Here is a 25,000-nt window from a genome sequence, read left to right as displayed (position 1 = left end):
GCTTGCTTGGCAATCACGTTCCTACTTTCCAGCAGCTTCTCTAGGAACATCTTGCCGCGGCTCAACATGATTTCCCGCACTTCGTCCATCGTTTTGTCGTCGAACTTGGCTAGCGTGATGAAGCGCGAGAACAGCTCCGTCCCGGAGACGACCGATGTCATCGGTTTGTCCGTTTTGCGCATAGCTCCCACGGCCGCCTGAATCGTCGAATGAAACTCCTGCACCGTATCGACTGCAAAGGGGAAGAAGTTTTGTTGACGTGGTGACGTGCAAATCCGCTTTCGGCCGGAAGGTTCGCGACTTACACTTCGTTTTCTCCAGCACCATTAGCAGCGTCTTTATGGCTGCAATGCCGGGCGACATGTTATCGTCCTTTTCAAGCATGCCCACGAAATTGGTGGCCACATCTACGGTGGGAAAACGATTCCAACAATTAGTGTCTGTTTTCGAACGAACTTACGATCGCAACCTACCAAATTGCTGATTTACTTCCTTCATCGTGCGGTATTTATATGTTGGTGTACTATGTACAACGAGCAGTCCAATCCGGTTGATGGGATAATTGCAGGAATGTAGCACGAATTTCACCAAAATCTGTGTACACAATGTGGCAAGGATATTGCCGTGTTGTGGAGCGTTTGACAGCGGTTTGTATTTGTTATTGTTTTCGAACCGTCGAACGCCAAGTGTCGTTACATTTTATACCGCTTTTTACCATGGAAATGCAAAATAAATTGGCCTTCATCGCATTGTGCATGTATCATAGAACATTCAGTTGATACAAATTTGTAATAATTTACATTTTCTTCATCGTCATTTTCGTTGAAGCAAAAAAAATTGAACCAAAATTCGAACAAGGTGTCAAATCGCCTGACAGCGCCGTTCGGAGCGCAAAAATGTTATTTGGGATTTATCCCGTGGCGTTACGCTGCGTTACATCGTTGCGAGGTTGATGTTAACCTGTCAACGACAGCAGCGAGTTTATCCAAAATTTGACAGTGTTCGTGGACGGAAGGTTTCGTGCTCGGGTTTGCCGTGTCATCAAATAAATTGCGTTTTGGATCGTATGCTGATATCAATTTCCAATTCCTCCAACCAGCAAAGGTACGTACAAGCGGTAGGGATTGTGGTTATCGCGAGCAAGCGCACCCAAATGCACTCGCAAGAAAGCTCGCCTCGCCTTCGCCAACCATTTTGTGGGTCGTCGAATACGTGAAGTCGATTTCAATATGGCGGCTTGTGGCTCGCGATCAAAGGCGTACACATCATTTTCCATTACGTTCCACCAAGGACGATACAGGCGGCCTTGGTTTGGGCGAACTGTGTCGAGCACACGCGCGAAGGCTGGTGTGTTTCGGTTGGAGTGTGGCTGGAAAATTCTCCAATTTCCTTGCCCCGTAAACCTTGACGAAATTGCGATATATTGTTTGTGGTTTTGCAACATCCTCCCGTCGAGCGAGAAAAATTCGTCATCCTCTCCACCGCCCGTACCACGTTCCTTGTCTAGAGCCGTGCTATTGCACAGCACGGGAGTAACAGAGCGAACGCCAGCGTGAGTGACGGTTGTGCTGCTTCCTCACGTTGCGTGTAACGGGCATTAATCGAATATGCTGGTCCATTTGTATATTTTCTCTCCCCTCTTCTTCATGCTGTGTGGCAGCCACAACACAAGAAAAACAACTTCCACAATGGTGTTGTAAGCCAACTTTTCGCGATTAGCTCGTTTGCCTAGGTTGTAATATTTTATCTCATACATCGTCACAACTAGAAAGCACGCTCGATAACCAAAGGTTAAATGTGGGTTGCTATGGTTTTTGCTACGGCTCGCTACCCTCCCAGAAGGCAGGCTTGCGTCAGCAAAAGTCGTCAGCACATGCAATGTTTCTTTTTTGTAGAAAAGGATTTTAAATGTTTTTGAATAATATCTCCGATCTTCCATTGTTATTTTATTAATCATCTTATTACTCTTCTCTTTTATTCGCAGGTAAATCAATACTATTTTTTCATACAAGAACGCTCTCGGAATCTGTTCATCTTTTTGTCGTCGCACGCCTTTACCATTAAGGCGTAGTAAACGATTGCACTGTGGTAGCCATCGGTATTCTAAGGTTTCCAAACCTCCTTTGCTTCCGATTATGGTTATCTTTTTCGGTACTGCAGGTGCAAGCGATTGTGTAAAGGATCAGTCAAATGTGCTGCAAAGCTCTCTGTCGGACCACCAGTCGGATGTGTGTGTGTGCCTGTGTGCCTGTACGTTCATTTCTATCCGTGAGTGCAACACAAACAAAGTACTACACACTACACACATACACACCCACACACAAATCACACAAATTGTGCAACTGATTCTTCCTGCCTTCGTACACTCATTGCCCAATCGCCCTCTCGGTGGAAGGCAACAGTACGCTTGCGTTCTGCTACCGTGTGCACGTGAATACGCTTGTGTGTAAAGTAACTGTAAGCGCACACACTCCCCATCTGCTTCCTTAATCGTCTGTGTGTGCGTGCGTGTACGGGTAGAAAAGAGTAACAAGCAGTGTCTGTGTTGCGTGCGCTCGTGAGCAGGTTGGTGTGCGCTTGTGTATGTGTAAGTGAGAGCGAACGAGGGATAGTGTGACTGTGTTTATGTGTGGTGGTTGTAAAAAACCGAATCGAAGATTCAAGTTTGAAGCTCGTAATTTATAGAAAGTGTGTTGTTGTGCAGCTTTGTTGAGGCTCGTTAAACGATTGGTAATCTTTTCCTTTTGAAGGAACTGTAGCATCTGAGGGACTGTATAAGTAGCAAAAACATTTGAAAGGAAAATAAAAATTGTACCTGCATGCTGTGGTTTTGCTCATGTGAATGCGTACATCCGCTTTAAGTTACAGTTTCACATAACGGGACTGTCATGCATCGAACGACAGGACCTTATGTTGAAAGTGTATTAAATCTTGTTTTAAAAAAGCTTTTAACGTTTGCCACCAACGTATCAAACTCTTTTAGGAAAGGGCAAGAAAAACGAAGGAAAACTGTGAACGAAAAAATTCAAACCACACTTTATTGTGCCTATGTGTGCACGGCGCGATTGTGTGTTTGTGCGTGGCAGCGATTGGTGTCTAAGGTTGGGTGGGACATGCGCGCCACTTGACACCGTTTTTCGTTATCTGATTTAATAGCGTTCGACTGTGTGTTGTGTGGGAAAAACAAGGAGCGCGAGGTCGGAGCGGGGCGGCGGTTGTTGAAGAGCGAAACGTGAAAAAAGCGAAAACACATAACAGCAGCGCCATCGTAGAGCAGTTCTCCGTCTAAAAGGCCTAAAGAGAGCAGCATAAGCTGGGTTCAATATTTGTGATGATGGTGTGAGTACCGTCTCACCTCTCGACCAGCGATAGCTTGGTGGTCTCCCCCTTTGCATGGTTTGTGATAATGCTACGAAATGCTGTTTTGGTTTTGAACCAGAAGCCACAGCTTTTTGCAGATGCTTTTTCCTGTATTTTTAGATCATTCAGCTGGCGAACTAAATAATTGCTTTTGATATTGCGCGGGGCGGCAGTACTTTGACGAAAGGCTAACAGCAAACGCGTCATACCTACCCTACCTAGGAGCCAATCCAAACCTCACTCTTATCTACGCTGTTGGTTTAGCTGCTGATGTGTGTGCCGCTAGCTGAAACCAACAAGCCAAATGTAGCACACTGCTGCGTCATTGTAAATGGTGGAATAAAATCAATGCGCGACTTGAACCCCGTCTAGCAGCACTACTACTAAGTACTCACGACCAAAGTATCACTTTATTCGTTGAGCTTGTTGTCGCAAAATACTGCAATCGTCACGCATGAATTGAATGATTACCAAGAGCAAAGAATTGATAAAGCGTGCAATGATAGTTTTATTTTACGCACGTTCCCTTTGCATTCTGATTAAGACAGAAAGCAAATCAATTGCATACTGATAAGGTTTACCGTCCCCTACGCTCAGCACCTGTTATTTTGAACACACACAAAGAGACACGAGCGCATTCGCTATCCGCAGTCTGTGATATTGCATATTGCCAATGCATCCATCGCCAGGCTGGCCTTGCCCCTGGATCACGTGTCGACAGCAAATGTGCAGCAGCGTGTATGTGTGCTATGGCCTGTGGATTCATTCTTCATTTCATAACGTTTGGGCATTTCTGGGCACATATTAGCTATAGCAAAGGTGCCACCTTTTTACATTACATAAAAGAGTAAACTTTAACGTGTTTTGCATGAAAGCATTTTTTCATTTTTATTTTACAAACTGACGCATTCGTTTTATTGTACAAAAACATAGCACATGGATAAAGAGAAACGGAGCTTGAATAAAATGTCAACCCTCATACGCACGTGGCCACGCATAGCCGTCCTGGTCTCGACACGTGCAAATACAAAACGCACAGGGTGACGGATGGATACGCAAGCAAGAAGTGTAGCTTGATAGCAACATTAGTGTTTCCCATTTACCGTCCATTTGTACAACATCACGTGCCGTTGCTTCGTGATCTGGCGTTGCCAAGGATAAAGAAAAAATAACGGAAAACTTTTTTTATTTGTTAGAAAGCACTCATATTGAATTGTAATATGTATTATCCTGATATGATATACATCGATTGATAGCGGAAGGGCGGTAATGTACGGGGAATGAACGTCCTCCACACACGCACGCACCTTACCCATATCGCCATAAGGCACATGGCCGTGCACTTGTTTTGTTGTGCCATTAAGGAGCTAGGCACTACGCGAAAAGTGTTACACCTAAATCTATGTTTCTGACATCGCGTCAAAACTTGTTCATCCAAGCCAATCGCCAGTGGTACGCGTGTTTGCGAACGTTACTGAACAAATGGCCTGCCAGGAACAATCGTGTATGCACATCGTGTAGCGAGCAAGGCAACCGCGTGCTATATTATAATAGCAATCTCAGCAGCAGAATCTGCCCATTCACCAACTGACACTCTCTTACAAATATGCACGCCACCTTCACGTTGAGAACAGTATGCATCCCGCAAAGATGCAGTTTGTATGTGTTTCTTTTTTTTTTTTTCTTAAAGAGACATGTCTCTCACATTGTTTGCCCTGTGCGTTCACATTTGTTGCAGTGCTTTCGCTTCTCGAAACTGACACAAAGAGAAACCCGTAACTTCATACGCCAAAGAAAAGCTACTGGTTTGGGCGGTTGTTTGTATGTTCATGGAAATTAATATATTGCGCAGAATACGCAAAACCAAGAAGATATCCGGTCAGTCAACCATGACGAAGCGTTGCAGAGATGCACGGCGAATGAAGGATTGGTGTGAGATAAAATAAAATAATTTCTACCACATCCTCTGCTCATAAAGTTCAAGGTCTTGCTTACTCCTTCCATCCTTCTCCAATCGTGGGGAAATGCAAGAAAGGAAAAAATACCAAGCTAAATTATGTTCGCAGTGCAATCTTGAAGGCAAGGAATGAACTTCTTTATGTGAAAAGTTAATATGTTTCAAAACTTTGTTGCATTTTTTTTTGTTCCTGTATTTTATCCAGCTTTGGGTCTCCGAAATGAAGAAAAAAATTGGAGGAAATCTATCTATTGAAGCGTTATAAATATTTAGATCTTCACTGAGTGTAGTAATGGTGCATGGTGGTACTCCACAATAAACACTACTGTCGATCGAGACGACCGTTTGCGGAATGAACTTTTTCTACCCCATTCCACATAAATCTTCTTCAGAGAAGTGTAAAAGATCGTAGGAATTAATGCCAACAGATAATAGTCAGTAAAAAGACCGAGATGTGATGCTGACTAAGCAGATCCCTTGCTTTTTGCTTCTTCCTTCCAGAATGGTAATGATCGTTGGATGTACAGAGCCATCACATGTATAGTGGTGAATAATATTTTTCTTCTTACAAAATCGTTCCTAGTTATTATAGTACATGCAATTTTAATAAACATGAATTACTTCGAACATTTTTAGAATTTTCAATATCTGTTGTTTTAGAGTATACAAACATAAAACTGTTGCTCTATTGTTGATACAAACGAATTTATTTGATTAGTTTATAAATTAAATGAGATTGATACGGTTTCTTTAGTGATGGTATATAACCACCATTATTCCGGCAAAAACTTCTATTTGCGTGGAATTACCCTACACATTCAACTAAAACCAACCACACGGAGAATGCGATTTCTTCCATTTTCTTCTCCTCTTCCAAAACGTAAAGGATGTTATTTGGATTTTTTGTGTGTGTTATTAATGGCGTAGCAGCCAGCTCGCGCATTCACGCATCGTCTAGCGAATAGAATTCAACGAACTTTGAAGGTCTTTTCCATTTATTATCGAAAAAGAGGGGCAGAGAGGAAGAGAACAAAAATGCTGCCGCCGAAACATGCATCGAACCGGCACCACTGGAATGACGGGGTTTTCGTTGTGTTCTCAAAAAAAAATGAAGGATTGATCCGTGCTGATGTTGCCAAAATCGGTTTAATGCTGACACGGGATTTCTTGTTCAGAGGTTATTCAGTGCAGAGTAATTCCGCGTTGTTGGCAGGGCCTTTGTGTTGGTCGCAAACGTCGACGGTACCTATATGCGCGCTCCGTGTTAAATAAATGAGTTTCGCTCATTTAAGCATTAGATACAGGAAGGGAGGAGGATGGGCAGGATGAACCAACTAACTAACTAAACAAACCAGCAAACATTGACAGCGTGCTAGCGAGGTGGTGTGAATATTAAAATACAAACATTCACATTCTCGTTTAGCCACGAGAGTAGGGGGGCGATCGCGCAACTTGCCCTATCGCTCGTATCTGTTCCGCCACACTGTTTCCAGGCTGGTGGAGTTTTTTAGTCCTTGAAGGAGCAGTAGTTCCTGGCTAGGATTTTAAAAGGGAACGTTTGAAGTCCGTGCTCCGTTGTGTCGTGTACCGTTGAACGCGTCCCCCCCCCCCCCAACAGAAAGATGGCCATATTCGTATGTTTTGGATAATGAATCCGCTTCTAGGTGCACACTCCGATCGTTGGGGCTTTGATCAGTTGATCACCTTCGATCGCGCACCCGGAGGCACGATCGCGGTGTCCGCTGCACGAATTGATATCGTTGCGATTGTTACGAATTGGTTGATGTGTAATGGCGTCATGTTATATGTATGTGACTGTTTCACTTCCTGGACCCATAGCACAGCACTAAAATAGGCTCTGATACTAACTACTTACAGATTATGTCATTTAAACAATTGCGATTTTGAAATACTTAAATCATTATATGTAAAAATAATGCTTTATACGTCTAGACGTGAGAGATCATTCGCACTACCCTGTGTACCCTGTGTACCAATACTGTACACTTTGTGTGCTATGAAGCAGATCCGTTTTCATCGGCACATGGACCTGTGTGCTTGAAGTAAGGAAAAACAACCCCATCGCGACGACGAACCCGAAGAATAATAACACGGCTATTGACCAAGGTCAGGGTAAATAATGATGTCCTCAGCACAGCACAGCTTTACTTACGCCTTCATCCATGCAGTACAATATTGCACGGATTGCATTTGCATGTAGTGATTTGACAGTGAAAGATGTTAATAATTGTTTTGAAAAATATTTACATTCCATTCTATAGTACAAATTATTTCTCACGTTTACGTATGTTTCTACTGTAACTTCAAAAATACTAAAATGATTTCTTGGTTTGGTTTCTCTTCCTTTTTCTTAGATCCCTTCATACTCTAATTCTCCCCGGTTGACATTTTCTATACGGTAAGAAAGCTATGCTTTATGCTAAGATAGTTAATCAACAGTCGAATTCACCTTCCTGCACGGGGTGTGACCTAAAAATACGGAAACCTCTGCATTCTTCGGCGTTTGGCTGGCTTGGTGTTGTTGCTGCAAGCATTCGTAGCCACCCCGTATCTCTAGAATTGTCGTTTGGAGTGCGGAAAACAAACCAAAACCGACGACGACTGGTTTTCTTTGCCCTCCGCTGGACGAGATATACCCGTTGCGCCGTTTCTGTGGTGTTGGTGGCGAGATCTCGTCTGGAGGTGACCTGAGAGATCTTGTTTTTATGTGGTCTAACGGCTTAAAAAAAGCTAGCATGATATGGGGTAGGAGCAGAGGCAGCAACCAAGCAAGGTCGATCGAAGGCATTTGCTCTCCGTTGCCTGCGCCTGCCTATCGGTTGGTCTAAAGGTGGTGGTATTGGAGGCAGCTTTTCTCCCTAGCGATGTATGAAAAATGTCAGTGAGAAGAAAAAAGGGAATTGGAACTAAATAGCACAACGCTCCAACACACCCCACACCAAGTGTCACGACGGTTGTTGTTAGGCCTGCGTTTTGCAACTGTATTGTGATTGAATTGCGATACACATAAAACTACCTCACCACAACACAACCACACTCATAACCATAATGGGGATTCACACAACGGCGCTACCCATCTTTTTCACCTATTCATGTACGTTTCAACCAAGAACAACACACGCGCGTCACGATCTGATCGGTGGGGTGTAAGGGGAGTGTGGTTGGGTGTTTTCCTGGTCCGGAGAAAAGGGGGTGGTAAGAAAATAGGCGAAACACTCCAAGCAGCCAGGGGGGTGACAGAGTGGAAGAGCAGCATATTTGTTTGTGGGGCAGCAAAAACGCTCGCTCTTCTCTTCTTTCTCTTCGTCGGTCGTGTGGAGCGGGGGAGCTTGTTTGCTTAGTAAGCTTTTTGTGTGCGTTTCAGCGCGCTGCAGTTGGTGTAGCCGCAGCACAGTACCACCTTCTGCGCTCACTTTAAGGTCATCTTGCCCCCTTAGTACCAGTAGTGATGGTGATGGGCGTGTGTGTATGTAGTCGTCGTCGTAGTCGTAGTCGTTCTATCGCCCAGCCAGCCAGATAATGGTGCGCGAGAGAGCATTTGTTTTGTTTACGCGGATGGTGCAGAACACAAAAGAAGGGACAGGAACCACCAATCACCCCCCCCCCCCTCCACGTCGTGGTCGTTCTCTTCCCTTGGAACGTGGTGGGCACCACAAGCTGTCCTCTGCCTCCCTCTCTACTCGGCCTGGACACTCTCTGCAAATTGTCAGCTGGTTTTTGTTCGCAGCATTCGAGCAGAAGAGCAAAAAAGCACACCATCACTGCGCTCTAACCAGTATCTCTCCCTGGTGGTAGTGGTGGTGGCTTCAACGACCCGTGGGGTGGGGAGCATAACTTGACAGACGAACCAGACGTCCTACAAAAGCTTGCGTAGCAAATAGTTTCCCTTGTCTCTCTGCTGGGGGTGTGGATGTAGTAGTGATGGCTGTCTACGCGGTGCCCCTATCCATCTCTATATACCTTGCACAATGTCACACACTCTCGCACACACACTCGCATACACACATATGACCCAAGTCTTCCGTACCGCGAGTCCGCGATCACTGAGTCTTCCGCCTACTTCGGCCTCCTTTGACGGGCATTTTCATGCTGCTTGCGCAGCAGAGGATGTTTATTGCGCGGAAGATCTCTCGATCTCCCCCATTTGCGCTTGTGTTCTGTTCTAACACATCGTCACGGCACGAGCGAGCGATTTACGTGTACGCTTTATTTTTGCTGCCTTTTGTACCCTTTGCTCCGCCATTTCAAGCGCGCGCCGGCTTTAATTTACGTTACTTGCTCCATCGATCATGCTTATACCGTTCGGCCATATTCGTTTCGTTCCACTGCACAATCACTTGGCAGAACGCGGTAAATAACACTAGCACTACTGCCAGCCAGAGTCGCATTAGACGGTCTTAGGAACGGGTTGCTTGATTGATGTAAATTGAATGTGTAGGTTTCGTCGGTACAATCGCTCCAGGGATTCTTCCTCCTTTTCATGGTGGAATTTTCGTGTATCTGTGATTTTACGAATCTAAACGATGCTGTTCTTTGTAATGCAATCAAAAACTTTAAACGATAATTTGTCTTGTTTATCTCTTTAAAAGAAAATTGCTACCATTCTCCCACGTGCGCGCCACTACCGACCATGACCTGCGACAAAGGAGCGTTAGACCGTATCCCTAGTGTTGTATGTGTGTGCTCCTCTCCATTGTGTGTCCGTTAGTTTAAAGGTTTTGTTGATTCTGTTTCACTGTCCAAACGCCGCTGCAACATCCTTTATACTCAGCAGACAAGAAAGCATCTCATCCCACTGGGCGTTGTCTCGTGCAAGGGAAAATCGGTCTTGTAGCTGTAAAGACCATATCCTCAGAGGCAAGCATTGGACACTTTTTGTAGTAGTAGTGGTAGTAGTACGAACCCTCCCTCGATCAACCAACAAAGGTCCTTTGTGTGTGATCCACTGGATAGCGAAAGGACTCGCCGCTCCGGAAGAAAGGCACCGAACAAAATGCTACTTACCTCCTGCTCCTGTGGACGAGTGAATGATTTTTCCATGCTTTTTCACGCAATTTTTAAGTTTCCTGTTCCGCATGGTATTGCTGTTGCTTTTTTGTGGGGTTTCTTTTGTAAGCAAATGTTAATTTTGACTTTCTGCATGCGCTGGATGGGTTTCATCGGCCAGCTCTCTCTTGCACATCGTTCGTTGCGTTGTCCTCGAACCCCCGGCATGAGGAGAATGATTTCTTATTCATTCCTACTTAACAACCTATGACGGGATCGTCAAGCGCTAAGAATGGGTTTCCTTTGTGAAGCACTTAAGCAATTAACCTCATCTTTTGCAGCTTCCTAGTTACTGATAACCGCTTGCGCTCGTTACCGTGAAGTAGAACGTTGGGGGCAACTGGTATGAGTTTTGTGGTTTTTTTTTGCAGATAACGTTTGTTGATAAATTGTTATTAAGATATCACACACACCCACACACACCATCCTAATTCTAGTTTTATTTAAAAAAAACTAATCTAGTCTAAACTAAATACAATCAAAAAAATATCTAGTTATCAGGTACAAAATGCAGAAAATATTTTATGAAACTCTAGTCTTCAGAGCCGGTCTCATGGTACAGTCGTCAACTCGTACGACTTAACAACATGCCCGTCATGGGTTCAAGCCCCAAATAGACCGTGCCGCCATACGTAGGACTGACTATCCTGCTATGGGGGGAAATCAATAATAAGTCACTGAAAGCCAACCCCACAAGTGTGTTGGCAGGCCTTGACCGGCATCGGTTGTTGAGCCAAAGAAGAAGAAGAGAAGAAGAAGTCTTCAGATAAGAGCTACTATTATCATTCTAAATAGAAAGTTTTTTTTTAGAAAAGTTGAAATACAAAATTCAACACAAGTGGCTGCATGAGCGGATGATAAGCATTACAATCATTTAAATTAATAGTTCCTTGAAAACTATTTCCCACACGATTTGTCCTCCCGTTCCGCAACATCTAACAAGATGTTGATTTGTTGTGATACTCAATAAGTCTAGAAAGCGTTTTAAGACCGGCAAGACCTCCCCGTAGAACGTCATGAATAAAAATGGGAAAAAACGGTTTGTGAGGGAAATGATTATTTCTCTCTTCAATCCCACGAAAAGATAAGAATCGTATTACGTGTTGTTATCGGCTCGGGGGAATGGGAGCTGTGCTTATCTTATCGCCGCCTTGGTTACATTCAAAACTCCCACATGTGAATCATTCGGTTTCTGAACATGTCACGACCAACTAGACGGGATCTTTATCTTTGTACTTGTGAGTGTGATGAACCCTTTTGAGAGTAGATTCGTATTGCCCTTGGTCAGCTCTTTCTGTGTAGTCTCGTTTTGAGACCCAACTTTTTTGAACAATAATGTTGTGCTATTTAAATTTAATTCGCAAGGGCTCGTGGATTCATTTAAGCCTTTTTTGTGACAGTTCGAAGCATCGAAAACATAGATCTTCAGGGAAAATGTATTGAACGCTATTTTTGCTTCCACAAGAGCTCCGTCGCCCGTCCTTGTCTCTAACTAATGATTCTCATTAGCTCAAACGGCCGGTTTGACACACACACGCATTAGCTTTGCTGGAAGGTTTATGCGTCACAACCTGTTTTTGCGTCTCCGCCAACCGCTGTTATCGCCCTCCCTCTCGCTCTCTCTCTCTCTCCGTGTTCGTTTCACCCCTTTATTTGGCTGGCTTTGGGTGGTTGGCGGACGGACGGCTCGTTTCTCCCCGGAGTGGTTCCTTCTCCTTCTATCTCTCCTCTTCCTTTGTTGTTATTGACTATTTTCTCCGCTTGATAAGCGTTACTCCGCCACCTTCTTCGCTTCTCACTATGTGCCCACCCGCCCGGAAGGAGATTAGCCGGAACTGACGCCATTTAATGGGTCGGACAGCGGATGGAATCAACAGCAACAACATTCACCATGTTCGTGATGTAGAAACACCAACCCCCCTCCGTGGCCCGTGTGTAAGGCTTCGTCGTCATCGTCGTCGCCGCCGCCGCCGCCGCCGCCGCCGCCGCCACATAAGCAAATAGAAAGGCTCGCGGAGTCTCTTAGTATGAAAAATAATCTTTTATTATGAATACATACGTGTGTGCGAGAGTGCGTGTGTGTGTGTTTTTTCTTCCATTGCGTGTGGTTCAACCTCCCGTGGTCGCAGAGAGAGAGAGAGAGAGTGTTGGTGGTGTCAGTATGACCATTGCTTTATCATGAGGGCTATTTTGTTTTGCGCACTCTTATCACGTTGTAACGTGTCCTTTTGTTATCGTAGGGGGTTCGTGTACTTTTGCGTTAAAAATGTTACGTTGCGAGACACTGTTTTATCAACACAACAATTTGTACCAATTTGATGGCTTTTTGCGCTCTGGGCCATGATTTCCGTGGACCTTTGTAAATTACGCACCAAAAAGCGTCGCAGAGTATTGCGTCTTTTTTCCCTTAACACAGCAGTCGTGTGGCGTCCGCTATACACACTGTAAAACTATGCGCTTGTGTGTAGTTTTCTTCCTCTTGCACTTTGGCATCGAACGAATCGCCTCGCAGCGATCGTCGTCGCCGTGCCGCTTTAATCTGCGCACTGGTGCGTTGTGTGTATCGCATTGCAACACAATAACCCGAAACCCGCTCTTCAAGTGTTGAATCACGGCAGCCGCTTGGCTGCGTGAGTGTATGTGCGTATGCGTGCGTGTGTTTTTAGCGTGACGTAGTGGAAAATCAAGTTACTCGTCCAACACAGGAATGAGAGAGAGAGAGAGGGAGAGAAAGAGACACATGGAGGTGGTGAAGGGAACAGTTGGCGAAGTGAGAAGAGCACCCACGCGCACACCCCACACCCTGCAACGGATAACCGAACTGTCCGGTGCCTCCTGCACAACCAACCGTCCGGACTCCGGATCAGGGGCGGTCAAAATGAAGAGGCAAAAAAACGAGACACACACAACACAACCCCCATGTCTGCACAACGCACAAAGAGATAGGAACGCGCGTTCAGTACGGAAATCCACCGAGGTGTACAAGAATGGGCACATAAACACAAAGGAGGCTGAAACAGAAAAAGGACGGGAAAGAGAGAATTTACACCTCGCTCACTCTTTCTCACTTTGTTTTTCTAACTCTCGTGCAGCGCGGAAACGCAAGGAAACAAAGCGAATAAGGGAAACCGTTTCATCAACCGTGTGGTGCTCTCTCTCTTTCGCTCGCTCGTTTTCTCGCTGCCAACAACGGAGTGAAACATTTGCTGAGTAATTCCGTCTGGCTTTGGTGGTCGCTTTCCTTTTGGCGCAAGTGAGACAGCACACTGCTACCTGCCGCTGGATAAGCGAGCGCGAGAGAGCGTGAGCAAAAGGGCAGCAGCAGACTCTCTCTCTCTCTCTCTCTCTCTCTCTCTCTCTCTCTCTCTCTCTCTCTCTCTCTCTCTCTCTCTCTCTATCTCGCATATGGTTTGAAGTCAACGGTGGGGACACCCGCTCACGTAGCAGCCAGCAGGCGAGCAGTGTAGCCGTCAGTACGAGCCAAGTTGTGAAATCGTTCGGATCGTTCGGGAAGAACGCAAACGCTGCAGTGCCCGTCCGTTGCGTTGGTCGCAGTTTTTTCTGGCTTTGAGTTGCCTTCGTGTGTGTGTGTGCGAGTGTGGTGTGTTGTGCAGTGGTGCGCGCCCTGTGTTCAACCTTGGATGCACCAGTGGAATAGGTGTGCTTAGAGAGCAGCCGCCCGCTTCTTCCTCCTCAATCGTCATCGCTCAAGAGAGCCAACGCAGATCTTGTTTTCTGCCGTTGTCGCCGTCATACTAGGAGTGTGTGGCTGTGCCATAAGGCAAATTGATGGTAATAAAACGACCTTCCGCTGCAGCATCATCAGTTGAAGAACGAGATGATCGCCTATGCTTACGTATGTTATAATCAAACAGGAAAAAAAGTTCATCGCGCTGTGCGTGTGTGTGTGTGTGTGGGCTAATAAGGGTGTGTAGAGGGTGTGTAGAGGGTGGTAATAGAAGGGGTGAAGGGCAAACGGCGGCGGTGAGACAGCAGCAGCAGCCCCAGTCACACAGTGTGGTCGCCATTTGTCGTCATACGCTTATTTTCCATCAATTCCATCCATCAGTCATGTGCTTTTTGTGTGTGCAGCAGTCAGCCAGCAGCAGCCCGCGTGTGTGTGTGTGTTGTGTGTGGAGTAATTCGTGGAAGGTCTTGTCAATCCCGCTTCCTCCACCATCCGCTTGCTTCTTGTGTGTGTTTCCTTTTTCATTCGTTTCCATTCCGTTGTGTGCAGCAGCAGTAGCGAAGTAGTGGGGCGGGTAGTGACGGTAGTGGGGAGAAGATTGACTGCCCATTTGCGATGTTCTTCTGGGCAAATGTCAAACTAAGCATGCCTGTGTGTGTGTTTGTGTGTGTATGTATATTATATATATATATATATATATATACGTTTACGTGCTGCGACAATATGTATTTGTGTGTATGTGTGTAGTACACAGTGTGTGGTGTAGGTAGCAAATGACGAGAGTGTGTTTCAACGGAGTTAGACGGCAAAAAGATAGGATTGCGACTTCCGGGACGTGCATTGTCGTGTATGTGTGTCGTGTGTGTGTGTGTGTGCGACGAATGCGTGTGTGTACATCTGGGCACAGTGGGTGAAACGGTTTACTTTTCCTCTTTGTTCTCTCCGTCTGCTACTTTGATCAGACCAAATTTGCCAAACGAAACATGTTTCTATTTACTATGCCACCACAGCAGTAAAGTAGTATGTCCGCGTGACTGTGTGTGTGTTTGTGGTACTGTTATAGACCTTTGTAAAAGTGCCCTAAACTACGTTTCACATTAGTTTGTTGTTGCGTTTTTGTTTTGAATAGAGTGCATTGAAACTTTTTTCGAAACGGAGAATATTTTCTTGCTGCGCACATTTAGAGGGAAATCGTGCGACTAGTTGTCTGCACTTCGCTAATACATTCGTCTGCGCAATAAGAAGAAAAGGGCGTTTAAACACATTAGTCTCTATTTGCGCTGCAACACAACGCTATATCCAATTAAGAAAAAGGCACCCGTTTAGCTCGAGCGCAAAAAGGAAAGATCAAGAAAGAGCTGTAGTGCGCGGTGAGAATGTGTTTGATAACGTCCCTCTCCTCCGTCCCCTCCGTAGTGTGTGCTGCAATTGGCTGCAGTTTTGTATTGCGACTCGAGGTACACACACACACACTCAGCCAGCAGTCCCAACCCGGTCACACTTTCGTTCGCCCCTTGACCAATGAATTTATATTGCCCCGTTTATTCGTGCCACCAACGGCACGGGTCCCCCCTATCCTTCGCAATCACACTGTGGCGCGGACAGGGTGGTGAAACTCGACTGCAATCAAGTGAAGTCGCGAGTGCCTGTGTGTGTGCGTGTTAGAAAGTGTACGTTTGATACGCGTGCGCGTGCGTGTATGTGGCAATGTAAATATGTGCCTGCTTTATTTTTAATATACGCGATTTATTGTTTTCTTTCGAAGTGTCTTTCGCAACCTTTTGCATTTTGTTGTAAACAAATACATAGATACTCACTGCCACGTAAAGCTGTTCAAGTTATTGCGACACTGTAATTTTTTTTTTTGTAAATTTTCTAGTCCAGTTTCAACTAGAATACGCAATATTTAGGGAAATGACAAGTGAAAATAATGTGCCTACGTGTGTTTGGCTTTTTCCTGTGCTTTGTACACCAGGCTAGCCTGTGGGAAATAGCTACGGTTTGCGATAAAAATAATCATCTTTCGGTCTCTAGGTGATGGCTGTCGATTTGTGTAGAAGAGATGTAAGGGATGCATGAGTGAGAAAAAAGCTCCCCACACACATATCATGTGACACGAAAACTGGTCTTTCACTGGCTTTGTGGGAGGTGCAGGGGCCTGTGTGTTTGTTCGTTGGTGGGGTAGTGAAAAACACACATTCTCCAATTATCACCACACGAGCAAACACTCGTACATACGTAAGGCCCATCTCATCAGGAGTTGGCGAGCGTCGTGTGTCGTGTAACGCAATATAGCAACGCAAAATAGCTTATATTCACATTCACATTTGCGTGAGAGGTAAAGACGTCATCAGCTGGTAATACCATACCGCATCTCAGCTCATCAGCCCACTGCTAGTGTGTGTCGTATTTTCTGCTTCTTCGCGGTCTTCTTCTCAGCTGTCAGTATGTTGTGTTATTCCATTTTTCTCCGCACTCTACTCTGCTGCGACGTCGCCTACTGTTGTTATACGGCCGTTGCTACTGGCACCACACCACTACAACGTTAAAACTGTCGCCACCTCAAACGTACGCGCGTGTGTGCGTCTATTTGCTCTTTGTTATTATTTTACGCAAAGACGATGTGTACGTACCGGCGCTTGTATGCGTGTGCTATGTTGTTATGCTGCGCGTGTAAAGACGACGTCTGTGTTCAGTCCTGCTTGCTGCTGCTGCTCCTCCTAATTTATCGAACCATCTCCTCTGCCCCTCCTCTACGTCTATTGCGTGTTTCCCTTGTTAGAACGCACAGGAGCAGAAACTTTGCAACTGATTTTGATACATTCTTAGTATTAAAAATAATTTTCGAAGTCTGAACGATGGAACATTCTTTAATATATTATATTTTAAAGCCTCTTTTATAGAGGCCAAGGGCCAATAGGCTTTAATTTTCGCCTTTTTATATATTGGGAAAATTATGATAATGAGCTCAGAGCTCGACATACACACAAATACGCACACGCGCGCGCATGGCTGCTCACTTTGTTGGCCTTGTAATGGTTCGTCTTTAGCTTTTGCTTGCCTTTCTTTATCATCACGGCCGCTTTAATTCCATTACGTGGGGCAACAGTGATAGGGTTGGGGGCAAAAGGCGACGGTGGCGGATGCAGCACGTGTCGTTTGTTTTTGACCGCGAGGCTACTTGTACTCTACTCCTCCCCACACACATTGTAAGGGGCCAAGTTTATGTGGTATGGTGTGAGCCAAGTCGTCATCTTTGAAGAAATCTTTTTAAATTGGCAAATGCAGAAGATGAAGACACACCGTCTTGAAATTAGATTCGGGTTGATCCTTTGCTTGTGTTCACTGTTCCGAGGATATTTTAACTCGACACGCTCGTTGTGCTATTTGTGTGTGTTTGTGAGTGGGCATTGCGCGAACTCGCCATTATCGTCAGTGTATGAAAAGCTGTCTGTAATTAGATCTATATATAACATCTCTCCCTCCCTCGTTACTGTTTAACGCACGCCCTAGTACACCAGCTAAACAATTGCAAACACACGAGAACAAAAGTAAACGAGCTCAGGAAAAGTACCAGACTCGACGAAGAAAACAAACACGGCTTGACACACGTTTTAAAGCGTTTACAAAGCGAAGATTACAAATAGGGATCTTTACAATGTTTCTATTTTTGTTTTGTGGATTACCTGGAAGTATTGATAAAACTATAAAAATGTATAAAAATGTAATAAAAAAAATAACACATTGAAATATCTTTTTGAAAACACAATGAAATAGAAAGTGGACACTAACACGTGGTCCCTTTCACTATGTTTTACCTTAAAATAGACCCCATAGGACGAAAAATGGCCCTGTCCCGAGGGGAGGTCGTCCAACGTATCTCATTCCATGTGTTTTTAATGTACTGCAGTTCACAGGGGAATCACCTACTCGGAATTTCTTGAAATCGAAACTGTTTCACACACTCGTCTAAGTTAAATCGCTCCGCGCTCCTTACTACATACCTTGTCCTTCAACAAACCTGCTTGCGAACGAGGAACACCTCCCGCAATGGCATTTAACAGAAAAAAAACAAAGAAAATGTATAGTTAACCATCCTAACAGCGAGAAATAAGACGCTTAACCCGAATGATCCCTGCTGTAGAATCTCCTCGGCACACAATGCAACAACCCGCACGTGAACATAAATAAAAACTCTTCGGTTTAGATCACTTTGCGAAGGAAAACTGTTGAAAGCATACACCATGAACAATCTCTCTCTCCCTCTCTCTCTCTCCCTCCTCTCTCTCTCTCTCTCTCTCTCTCTCTCTCTCCTTCTCTCTCTCTTTCTCTCTCTTTTCATTTTTACACATTCCTCTTCACTTCGCTTTGGCCAGGGGTCCTTGGCCATTTTCAATGTTAAAACCCTTCTGGGCGGTGGAAGAGAGAGATCTAGAATAAAACAATATATCCATACCAACACACACACATATATCTATACACGGCCAAACGTGGCAATAGAGTAGGCAAAGCGGAACCGAACACTGTACTGAGTATGTGTGCGAGAACTGTACACGCCTACGGTAAAAAGGAAGGTTTTGTGCGTTTATGTGTATGTGTAGTTTTGCTGTCGCTTGAAACTTATAAGAGCAGAATTTCAGGATTAACGACACGGACACGTTTTTTATGATCTTGCCCCCGCCCATCTGTCAATGGTTGACCTCCTGTCGAGTCAAAAAGTAGGGAAAAAACACGACCAGCTGGTTAACGACAACACAAACCCCCCGGGGTCACATGGAACGCAGAGCACACCTCTTAGAGCAGGGGAATGAGACATGGTGTGTAGCATAATGCACTTTTTTATGGTGGTTGATGCCCTGGTCTTGTTGAAGGGAAAGAGAAGCAGAGCTTGTGTGTGTATTGCTATGTCATATAGAATCCAGTAACTCATCGGGTCCTTCAGTTTGCGGGAAATTAAGAGTTGATTAATTTAGTTCTCCTATCCAAAATGGCCCGTTTTTTGTGCATTTGAGTCAACTAAATGATGGTGATTTTCTAGCAGATCGTATTCTACTTTACTCTCTGTTTCTCTCACTTCACTCCTCTTCACTTGGGCCAAAGAACGAACTATTAATCCACCATTATGCTATTCCATCAACGCGTGGCGCACTTCCCCTTCTCCGCAGTCCATACTTTCTTCTCCTGGTACTGGTGTGTTACTCGATGGATTCGATTCTGGATGTACGATCTGTATCGCATCGACCGACCATTCAACCAGCGCTCCTCTTGCACATTTACACTCTCGCACAGACATGTGTGTGCGTTTTCTGGTAAGGAAGCACCCTTTCCGCGTGCTAAAATCCGTATTAACCGCAAAACGGACCGACCGAGACCAGCAGCAGCGGACAGACAGAACAGTAATACGGACGCACACACGCACGCACACCCCGTACGCCGCCGCCCCTCTGTTGTGTAGTTGAATGACCTCAAACGGTCGCCGTCGATGCCGTTGCCACTGCCGTCAACTCAGAACGTCACATACATATACACATACATGCACACATACATAAGCTAGAAAACGGGTGTGTATAGGGCATCAGGGCTGGATATAAGGTTTTTATTTAGGAGAGAGAGAGAGACAGACAGGCATTTAGGAACAGGGTGGTGAGGCCCTTCCCGATCGGTTTTGGTTTTCCCTTCGATGCGGTGGGTTTACACCAGCCTGATGATGTTGATCTGGCTTTTATCCCTTTCTTTGCACCACTGTGTAGGTCCACTGGCTTATCCGTTTCATTTTCCTTCTTTTCCCGTTTTCATCACCGCCATCGTTATGCTCTTCGATCCAGGAACCTTTCCTGTTATACCCGTATGTTTTCGGGTCGAGTGTGTATGTGTGTGTGTGCGATGTTGTCACCCACCCATTTGAGTTCGGAGTTTGCTTTATTCCGTTTTCGAAGTTTTATTTCGCTCGTCCGAGGACAGCGAGCGGCGGGTGAGCAAGCAGACAGAACCATCTCGCTACCGGCTGCCCTTACCAGCCAGCTAGCTAGTCATGTTGCTGCCCACCTGCCCTTTTTCTCAGCGGTTCAGCTTCTTTCTTCCTGTCTTTCTCCTGACGTAGGTGGCTTTGGCTTTCGAAATCCGACACGCATTTTCCAATTCTCGAGTCTGCGGAAAGAGGGCGAGTGAATGAAAAAAGTGGCTCAAAAATCTCAACCAGTTTGGGGTGATTGGCAAGCAAGCAGTACATTTTTCTTGTGTGTCATTTGTATAGTACATCTCTGTTCAGCGATGTTTACAATTATTCTATAGGATATTTTTAAGACACGCTTCTACATCTTCCACGTGTTTTTGTACTAAATACGGTACTGTTGTTAATAAACTATTTATGCGAAAAATGTCTAAACTGTAAAAACGTCTGAAATTGGGCTGTAAGTCTAAGGCATTATGTAATTTATGTAAAATATGCTCAACTCCAAACATACGTCGTACCACTTACCGTTGCGCTGATCCACTGACTAAGCTACGAACGCATTGTTACGACCACCACTCCTTAAGATGGGAATGTTCTCAACTATTCCGCAAAGCATGCTACCACCAAAATGGTGAAACTCGCATCCATACCTATGGCTTCAAAATGTCGGTGTCTGGGGAATATTGCTCCAGGCATCAAAAGCACACACGGAACCACACACTCAAACATGGGAGAGCTGTTTTATAGCAATCGAAATGGTTTTAGTAGAACCATCCAGACTATATCATGGATACGTCTTTCGTTTTCCACTATTGGCGAAGGTCGGTTATGATGTGATGTGTTATGCTTTAACCTTATTAGAAGCACGAATTGCTTCTTACCTTCTTGCAGTCGTATTATGTGTCGTGATTCCTTTAAGTAACACGACTGGCTGAACTAGAACAAAGACTACCTATACTGTACCTATAACTCTAAGCTTACGCCTTAAATAGATAAGTCTGTACAGAGTAGAAATGAAAAACACGAAAAGCAGAATGTAAAATAGATGAATGCGGTCGAAAGACTTAAAAAAAGGCAAAATGCAGTATTTGCCTTACAGGCTTACACAACAACAGTAGGGGACGCTTCTGGTAAGTCCAGCCCCACTCCGCACATTCAATTCAAGGTCATTGGCCTTAAGGTGATGATGCTCCTTTGTGTGGTTGGTGTGGCAGCGAAGCATAGCCCAAGAAGCAGTATCACCCCACCATCGACCTCCGCAACAACAACCACCAATTGAGACGGATAGGTCACTTGCCCTCGATGGTGGTTTATAGTCCACCGCTTCACCAATATCTGCCCCCTGCCATCGGTCGTTTATGCATTGGAATTGCACTTCAGGCACCATCACCATCAGCCATAAATATATCGACAAACGAAGAGAGGGAGAGCATTGTTGTTGCTGTTTTGATGCCGTTTTGTGTAGTGTGGCGCTGTATTGGTACACTTCATCCTCGCGATGTGTGTGTGTGTGCGGTGGTCAAGGGAATTAGAAGTGAAGAGGATACAATCACCCCCTCCCCCTTTCCGTGGGCAAAACACACCAAAAAGAAACACCAACACGTCCCTCAGAAAGGGCGAAACCTGCTAAAGTTCAAGGTGGTGTTCGGCACGGTTCTAGCTCGGCATCCAGGCCGCACAGACACGCACACATACACACGTACGCCGATGGCCACCAAGAAATGGTTGCAAAATTATTGCACATGCTACTGCTGCTGCTGCTGCACTTGGCTGCGCTTGGCATGGTATCAGATATAGGGGTGGAGAAGAAGGATGTTTTGCACGCGAATGGAAGCAGGAATGTCGGGAAGCGATGTTCATTTATTATGCATCAACGCTCGTGGGTTGGTGGTACTACTGCAACGTCTTTCGGAAGTTTGCTCTTTTCGTCCTGTGTTGGCTCACAGTGTTTGCGGGGTTCTATACTTGGATGGTTTATTTTAATACACAAAGCTCCCTTGCAACTTCTAGCGCCAAGATGAAGGAGAATTGGCAGAGGATATGGGATTTTATTTATATTTTGGCTCCAACATGTACTACCTTCTACCTTTGCTGGGGCTGCCAAATCATAAAAAAGAGAAATTTAAACAAAAAAATGTGTTATGTTCCTAACCGTCCTAGAAAAATGATAACAATTTAAAAACATAAAAAAGAGCAGGTATTTTAATAGTATTCATTCCGGAAACGCTTTGTCCAGTTGAAATCAGCTTGCTCAAATTGTAAGTCAAAAGCCCGTTTTCACTTTTTCGACCACAAAACAGACTTCCCTCGTCGTCTCTCGAAGTTTCCCTTTTGTTGGTGATGGGGGAGAGTGAACTAACTGTCTGGTGAAACAGCTTTGCAAAAATGAGCCAATAATTAGTATACAATGCCTACAGCAGCTACGCGTTTGTGAACTGGTGAAGGTGGGTAAGCACAAGCGTCACATCGTTATTAGCAACACTGTCGTCCGTCTCGTGCTATGTTTTCTCACACGGTTGATCGCGGGGAATCCCCTCATTCCCTCAGTGGGACCTTGCACAGAAACGCACAAAAATGATTGTTTATAGCACACTTCTCTCCCACTGAGATGAAGTAGGTTATCGGTGGATGGGCTGTCGTGCGGATTGGAGTGAGCTTTCGGTGGGTGTCTGGTGCGTTTCGTTTGCGATGAAATAGAAAGAAGGTTGCAACGTCGTAACAATAAATGAATGGTAAACAAAAAATAAGCGTAACAAGAGAGAAGATCAGTCGAAAAAGTGCCGTTGCAAATGCTAACAAGCACACTTGACTTATCGTACAATTGGAAAAAGGGGGTTGTGGAAGATATTCGATGGTGAAAAAATACACTTTCATTCGTGGCGGGTGGTCACCTTCATCGCTATTGTGGACAGTAATTTGCTTAGATTTAATTAAATGTATGAAAACAATAAGATGAGGGAAATGTGTGGTACGCGTGAAACTTCATTCAATTAGGTTTTACTCTAAAACATTAAGTTGATATGAAGAAAAGCGACTAAATAGTGTTATTTTTTTATGATTGGCAGAATCTGTGAATTATAGTTTAACAATTTAATCACACTGGTTACCATCACGAACATTGTTTTACTATCATTCTTTTCTATTTTTAATTGAAATTATGCTCTACTCGATTTATGGGTTATGATTTTATGATCTAAGCTATGTTGGCATGCCGTGTGTACGTCCCGGGATTTAGGAGTTCTGTAGTCCTGTTTGCTTTATATGTAAAACCCCAAGAGTAAAACGCGTGGTTCCATTTTGTGTCGATGTTCGTTTTAATTTTCCTTCATTCCCTTTCAATTTTATTTTACTCTATTAGTGTTGTGTCTTCTTGGCGTCGCGTTGCCGATCCGAATCTGGAGCACAGCCATCCCTCGCTGGAGAATGCCCCTTCGGACCGGCGGAGTGCAGCTTCTCTCCTCTGGCCGACTTTTACATTCTTTAGTCTACAGGCCCTCCTTTTCTTTTGGGTTTTGATTTTCTTCTATTATGTATTTGTTATTCTTCATTTTCGATTGTCTTTTCCCCGCTTCTCATGCTGGTGCACCGGAATGTGGTGGTAGAGGTTTACCCTTGACCGCATCCGCATATTTCCGGCACTAACACACACACACACGCTCGTCTTAATCCCTGCCAAAGGTGTGCTGTATTACTTGGCCTAAGAGTGAGGAGAATGTTGTGTAAAAAGGAAATTGCTCTCTTGAGAAGAGAAGGCTGGCAGCAGCGATTAATATACCGTGGCTGTTGCTGTTGCTTTTGCTGCTCCATCGTCGGTGCTCGGCTCTTGACTCTCTTGCCTTGGTTTCGTAGCGCGAATGGTGAATTGTGTGTATATCCATCGGTGTTGTTGGCAAAGGCGGAAGAAGGTGCCAGACTCACTGTGCCAGAGCGCATGCATGCACACACATACACATACGCGCGTTTGAATTGCATTAGACGTATAATTATGGATTATAAATCACCTACAACACGCCACGAGGGCGAACTCTGTCCGTGTGCTGATGCGTTTGGGCCAATTCTATAAAAATATATTATTTTTCCTACATTCGTTACTAAACTACAATGGTTCTCTCCAAAAGACCAAACATTAATAAATCCATGCTTGTAGTTAATCATGTTTTGCACAACGACGAACAAAATTATCCGTTGTTTGGTTGATTGCCGGCCACGTCAACATAAATTCCTGTTCCGTCTCCTGCAAACCATCCCTTTGCGTAAATAATTATTCCACTTTCGGCTCTCCAGTTCCCAATGAGTCACCGAAACTTTGCCGAACGCGATTCATCTCCAAATAATGATTTTGCTTTCCCAAAAAGCGCCAACATTGACGTATGTGTATGTGAGGGTTTTAGCATTACCAAACTTCATTCGCTATCTTGTCCACACCCCACATCCCCTCCCCAATGATAACAATGAAACTGGAGTCAAACGGAAAGCGACACAGAACTGACTTGGGGTCGTGCATGAGTCACGCCAGAGTACGACATAGAAGAAAAACCCTCAACATATTGGTAGCTCCGCTGAGTCAGCCAAAGTACATATGTTAACGTGTCTCGGTATGTTGTGTGTGTCGTAATTCTCGAGTTCCACGTGAAACGGAAATTATTACTGAATTTAAATTATATGCACGTGTGTATGCATACATTTCTCAGTCAATTAATAATTTCTATCTTTGCGTTTTTTTTCCGGTTTGTTTTTCGATTCCTTGTTGCGTTAACAGCAGTCATATTAGTGCTTCGATTTGTTGATCAAGCTACCAAGGAGGAAGCATGCAAAATGACGGAACTATGCAACTCCTCCCCATCATCAACGGTGTATTACGCACCACATAAGCGCATGGAAGAAAGAAACTAACGCAAATCGTTTGCGATCGAGCGCGCAGCAACAAACTCTATTGCACCACTAACGAAAGAGCAGTAGAGTAGCAAAACTCGAT

General features: G+C 44.8%; 2 protein-coding genes and 1 long non-coding RNA gene across 9 annotated transcripts in view; 1 reads left to right on the top strand and 2 right to left on the bottom strand.

The window, feature by feature from the left end:
• Positions 1–924, bottom strand: part of LOC121589510 (translation initiation factor eIF-2B subunit alpha) — a 1,742-nt gene extending 818 nt beyond the window's left edge. The window contains exons 1-3 of the mRNA XM_041908480.1: positions 474–924; positions 306–407; positions 1–232 (exon numbers count right to left, since the gene is read on the bottom strand). The exon at positions 1–232 is cut by the window's left edge and continues 25 nt beyond it. Of these exons, the coding sequence (XP_041764414.1) occupies positions 1–232; positions 306–407; positions 474–498 (359 nt within the window). The 5' untranslated portion in view covers positions 499–924. The remainder of the gene's footprint in view (positions 233–305; positions 408–473) is intronic.
• A 69-nt stretch (positions 925–993) lies between these two features.
• Positions 994–25,000, top strand: part of LOC121589508 (AN1-type zinc finger protein 6) — a 28,983-nt gene continuing 4,976 nt past the window's right edge. For 2 of the 5 annotated variants that reach the window (XM_041908478.1, XM_041908475.1), the window contains exons 1-2: positions 994–1,104; positions 7,693–7,736. The gene's annotated coding sequence lies outside the window, so the exon portion shown is untranslated. Of the gene's footprint in view, positions 1,105–7,692; positions 7,737–13,828; positions 14,177–25,000 lie in introns of those variants that run through there. The other 3 variants (XM_041908479.1, XM_041908477.1, XM_041908476.1) reach the window with 3 other exon arrangements.
• The window catches only part of LOC121589511, a 2,649-nt gene continuing 1,938 nt past the window's right edge, over positions 24,290–25,000 (bottom strand). For all 3 annotated transcript variants that reach the window (XR_006004316.1, XR_006004317.1, XR_006004318.1), the window contains one exon: positions 24,290–25,000. This exon is cut by the window's right edge and continues 1,012 nt beyond it. This is a non-coding gene — a long non-coding RNA (uncharacterized LOC121589511).

The sequence above is a fragment of the Anopheles merus genome, chromosome 2R (assembly GCF_017562075.2).
Source record: "Anopheles merus strain MAF chromosome 2R, AmerM5.1, whole genome shotgun sequence".
In the NCBI taxonomy this organism is placed as follows: Eukaryota; Metazoa; Arthropoda; class Insecta; order Diptera; family Culicidae; genus Anopheles; species Anopheles merus.
Note: the sequence above shows the minus strand (reverse complement) of the source record. Positions and strands in the feature narration are given on the sequence as shown.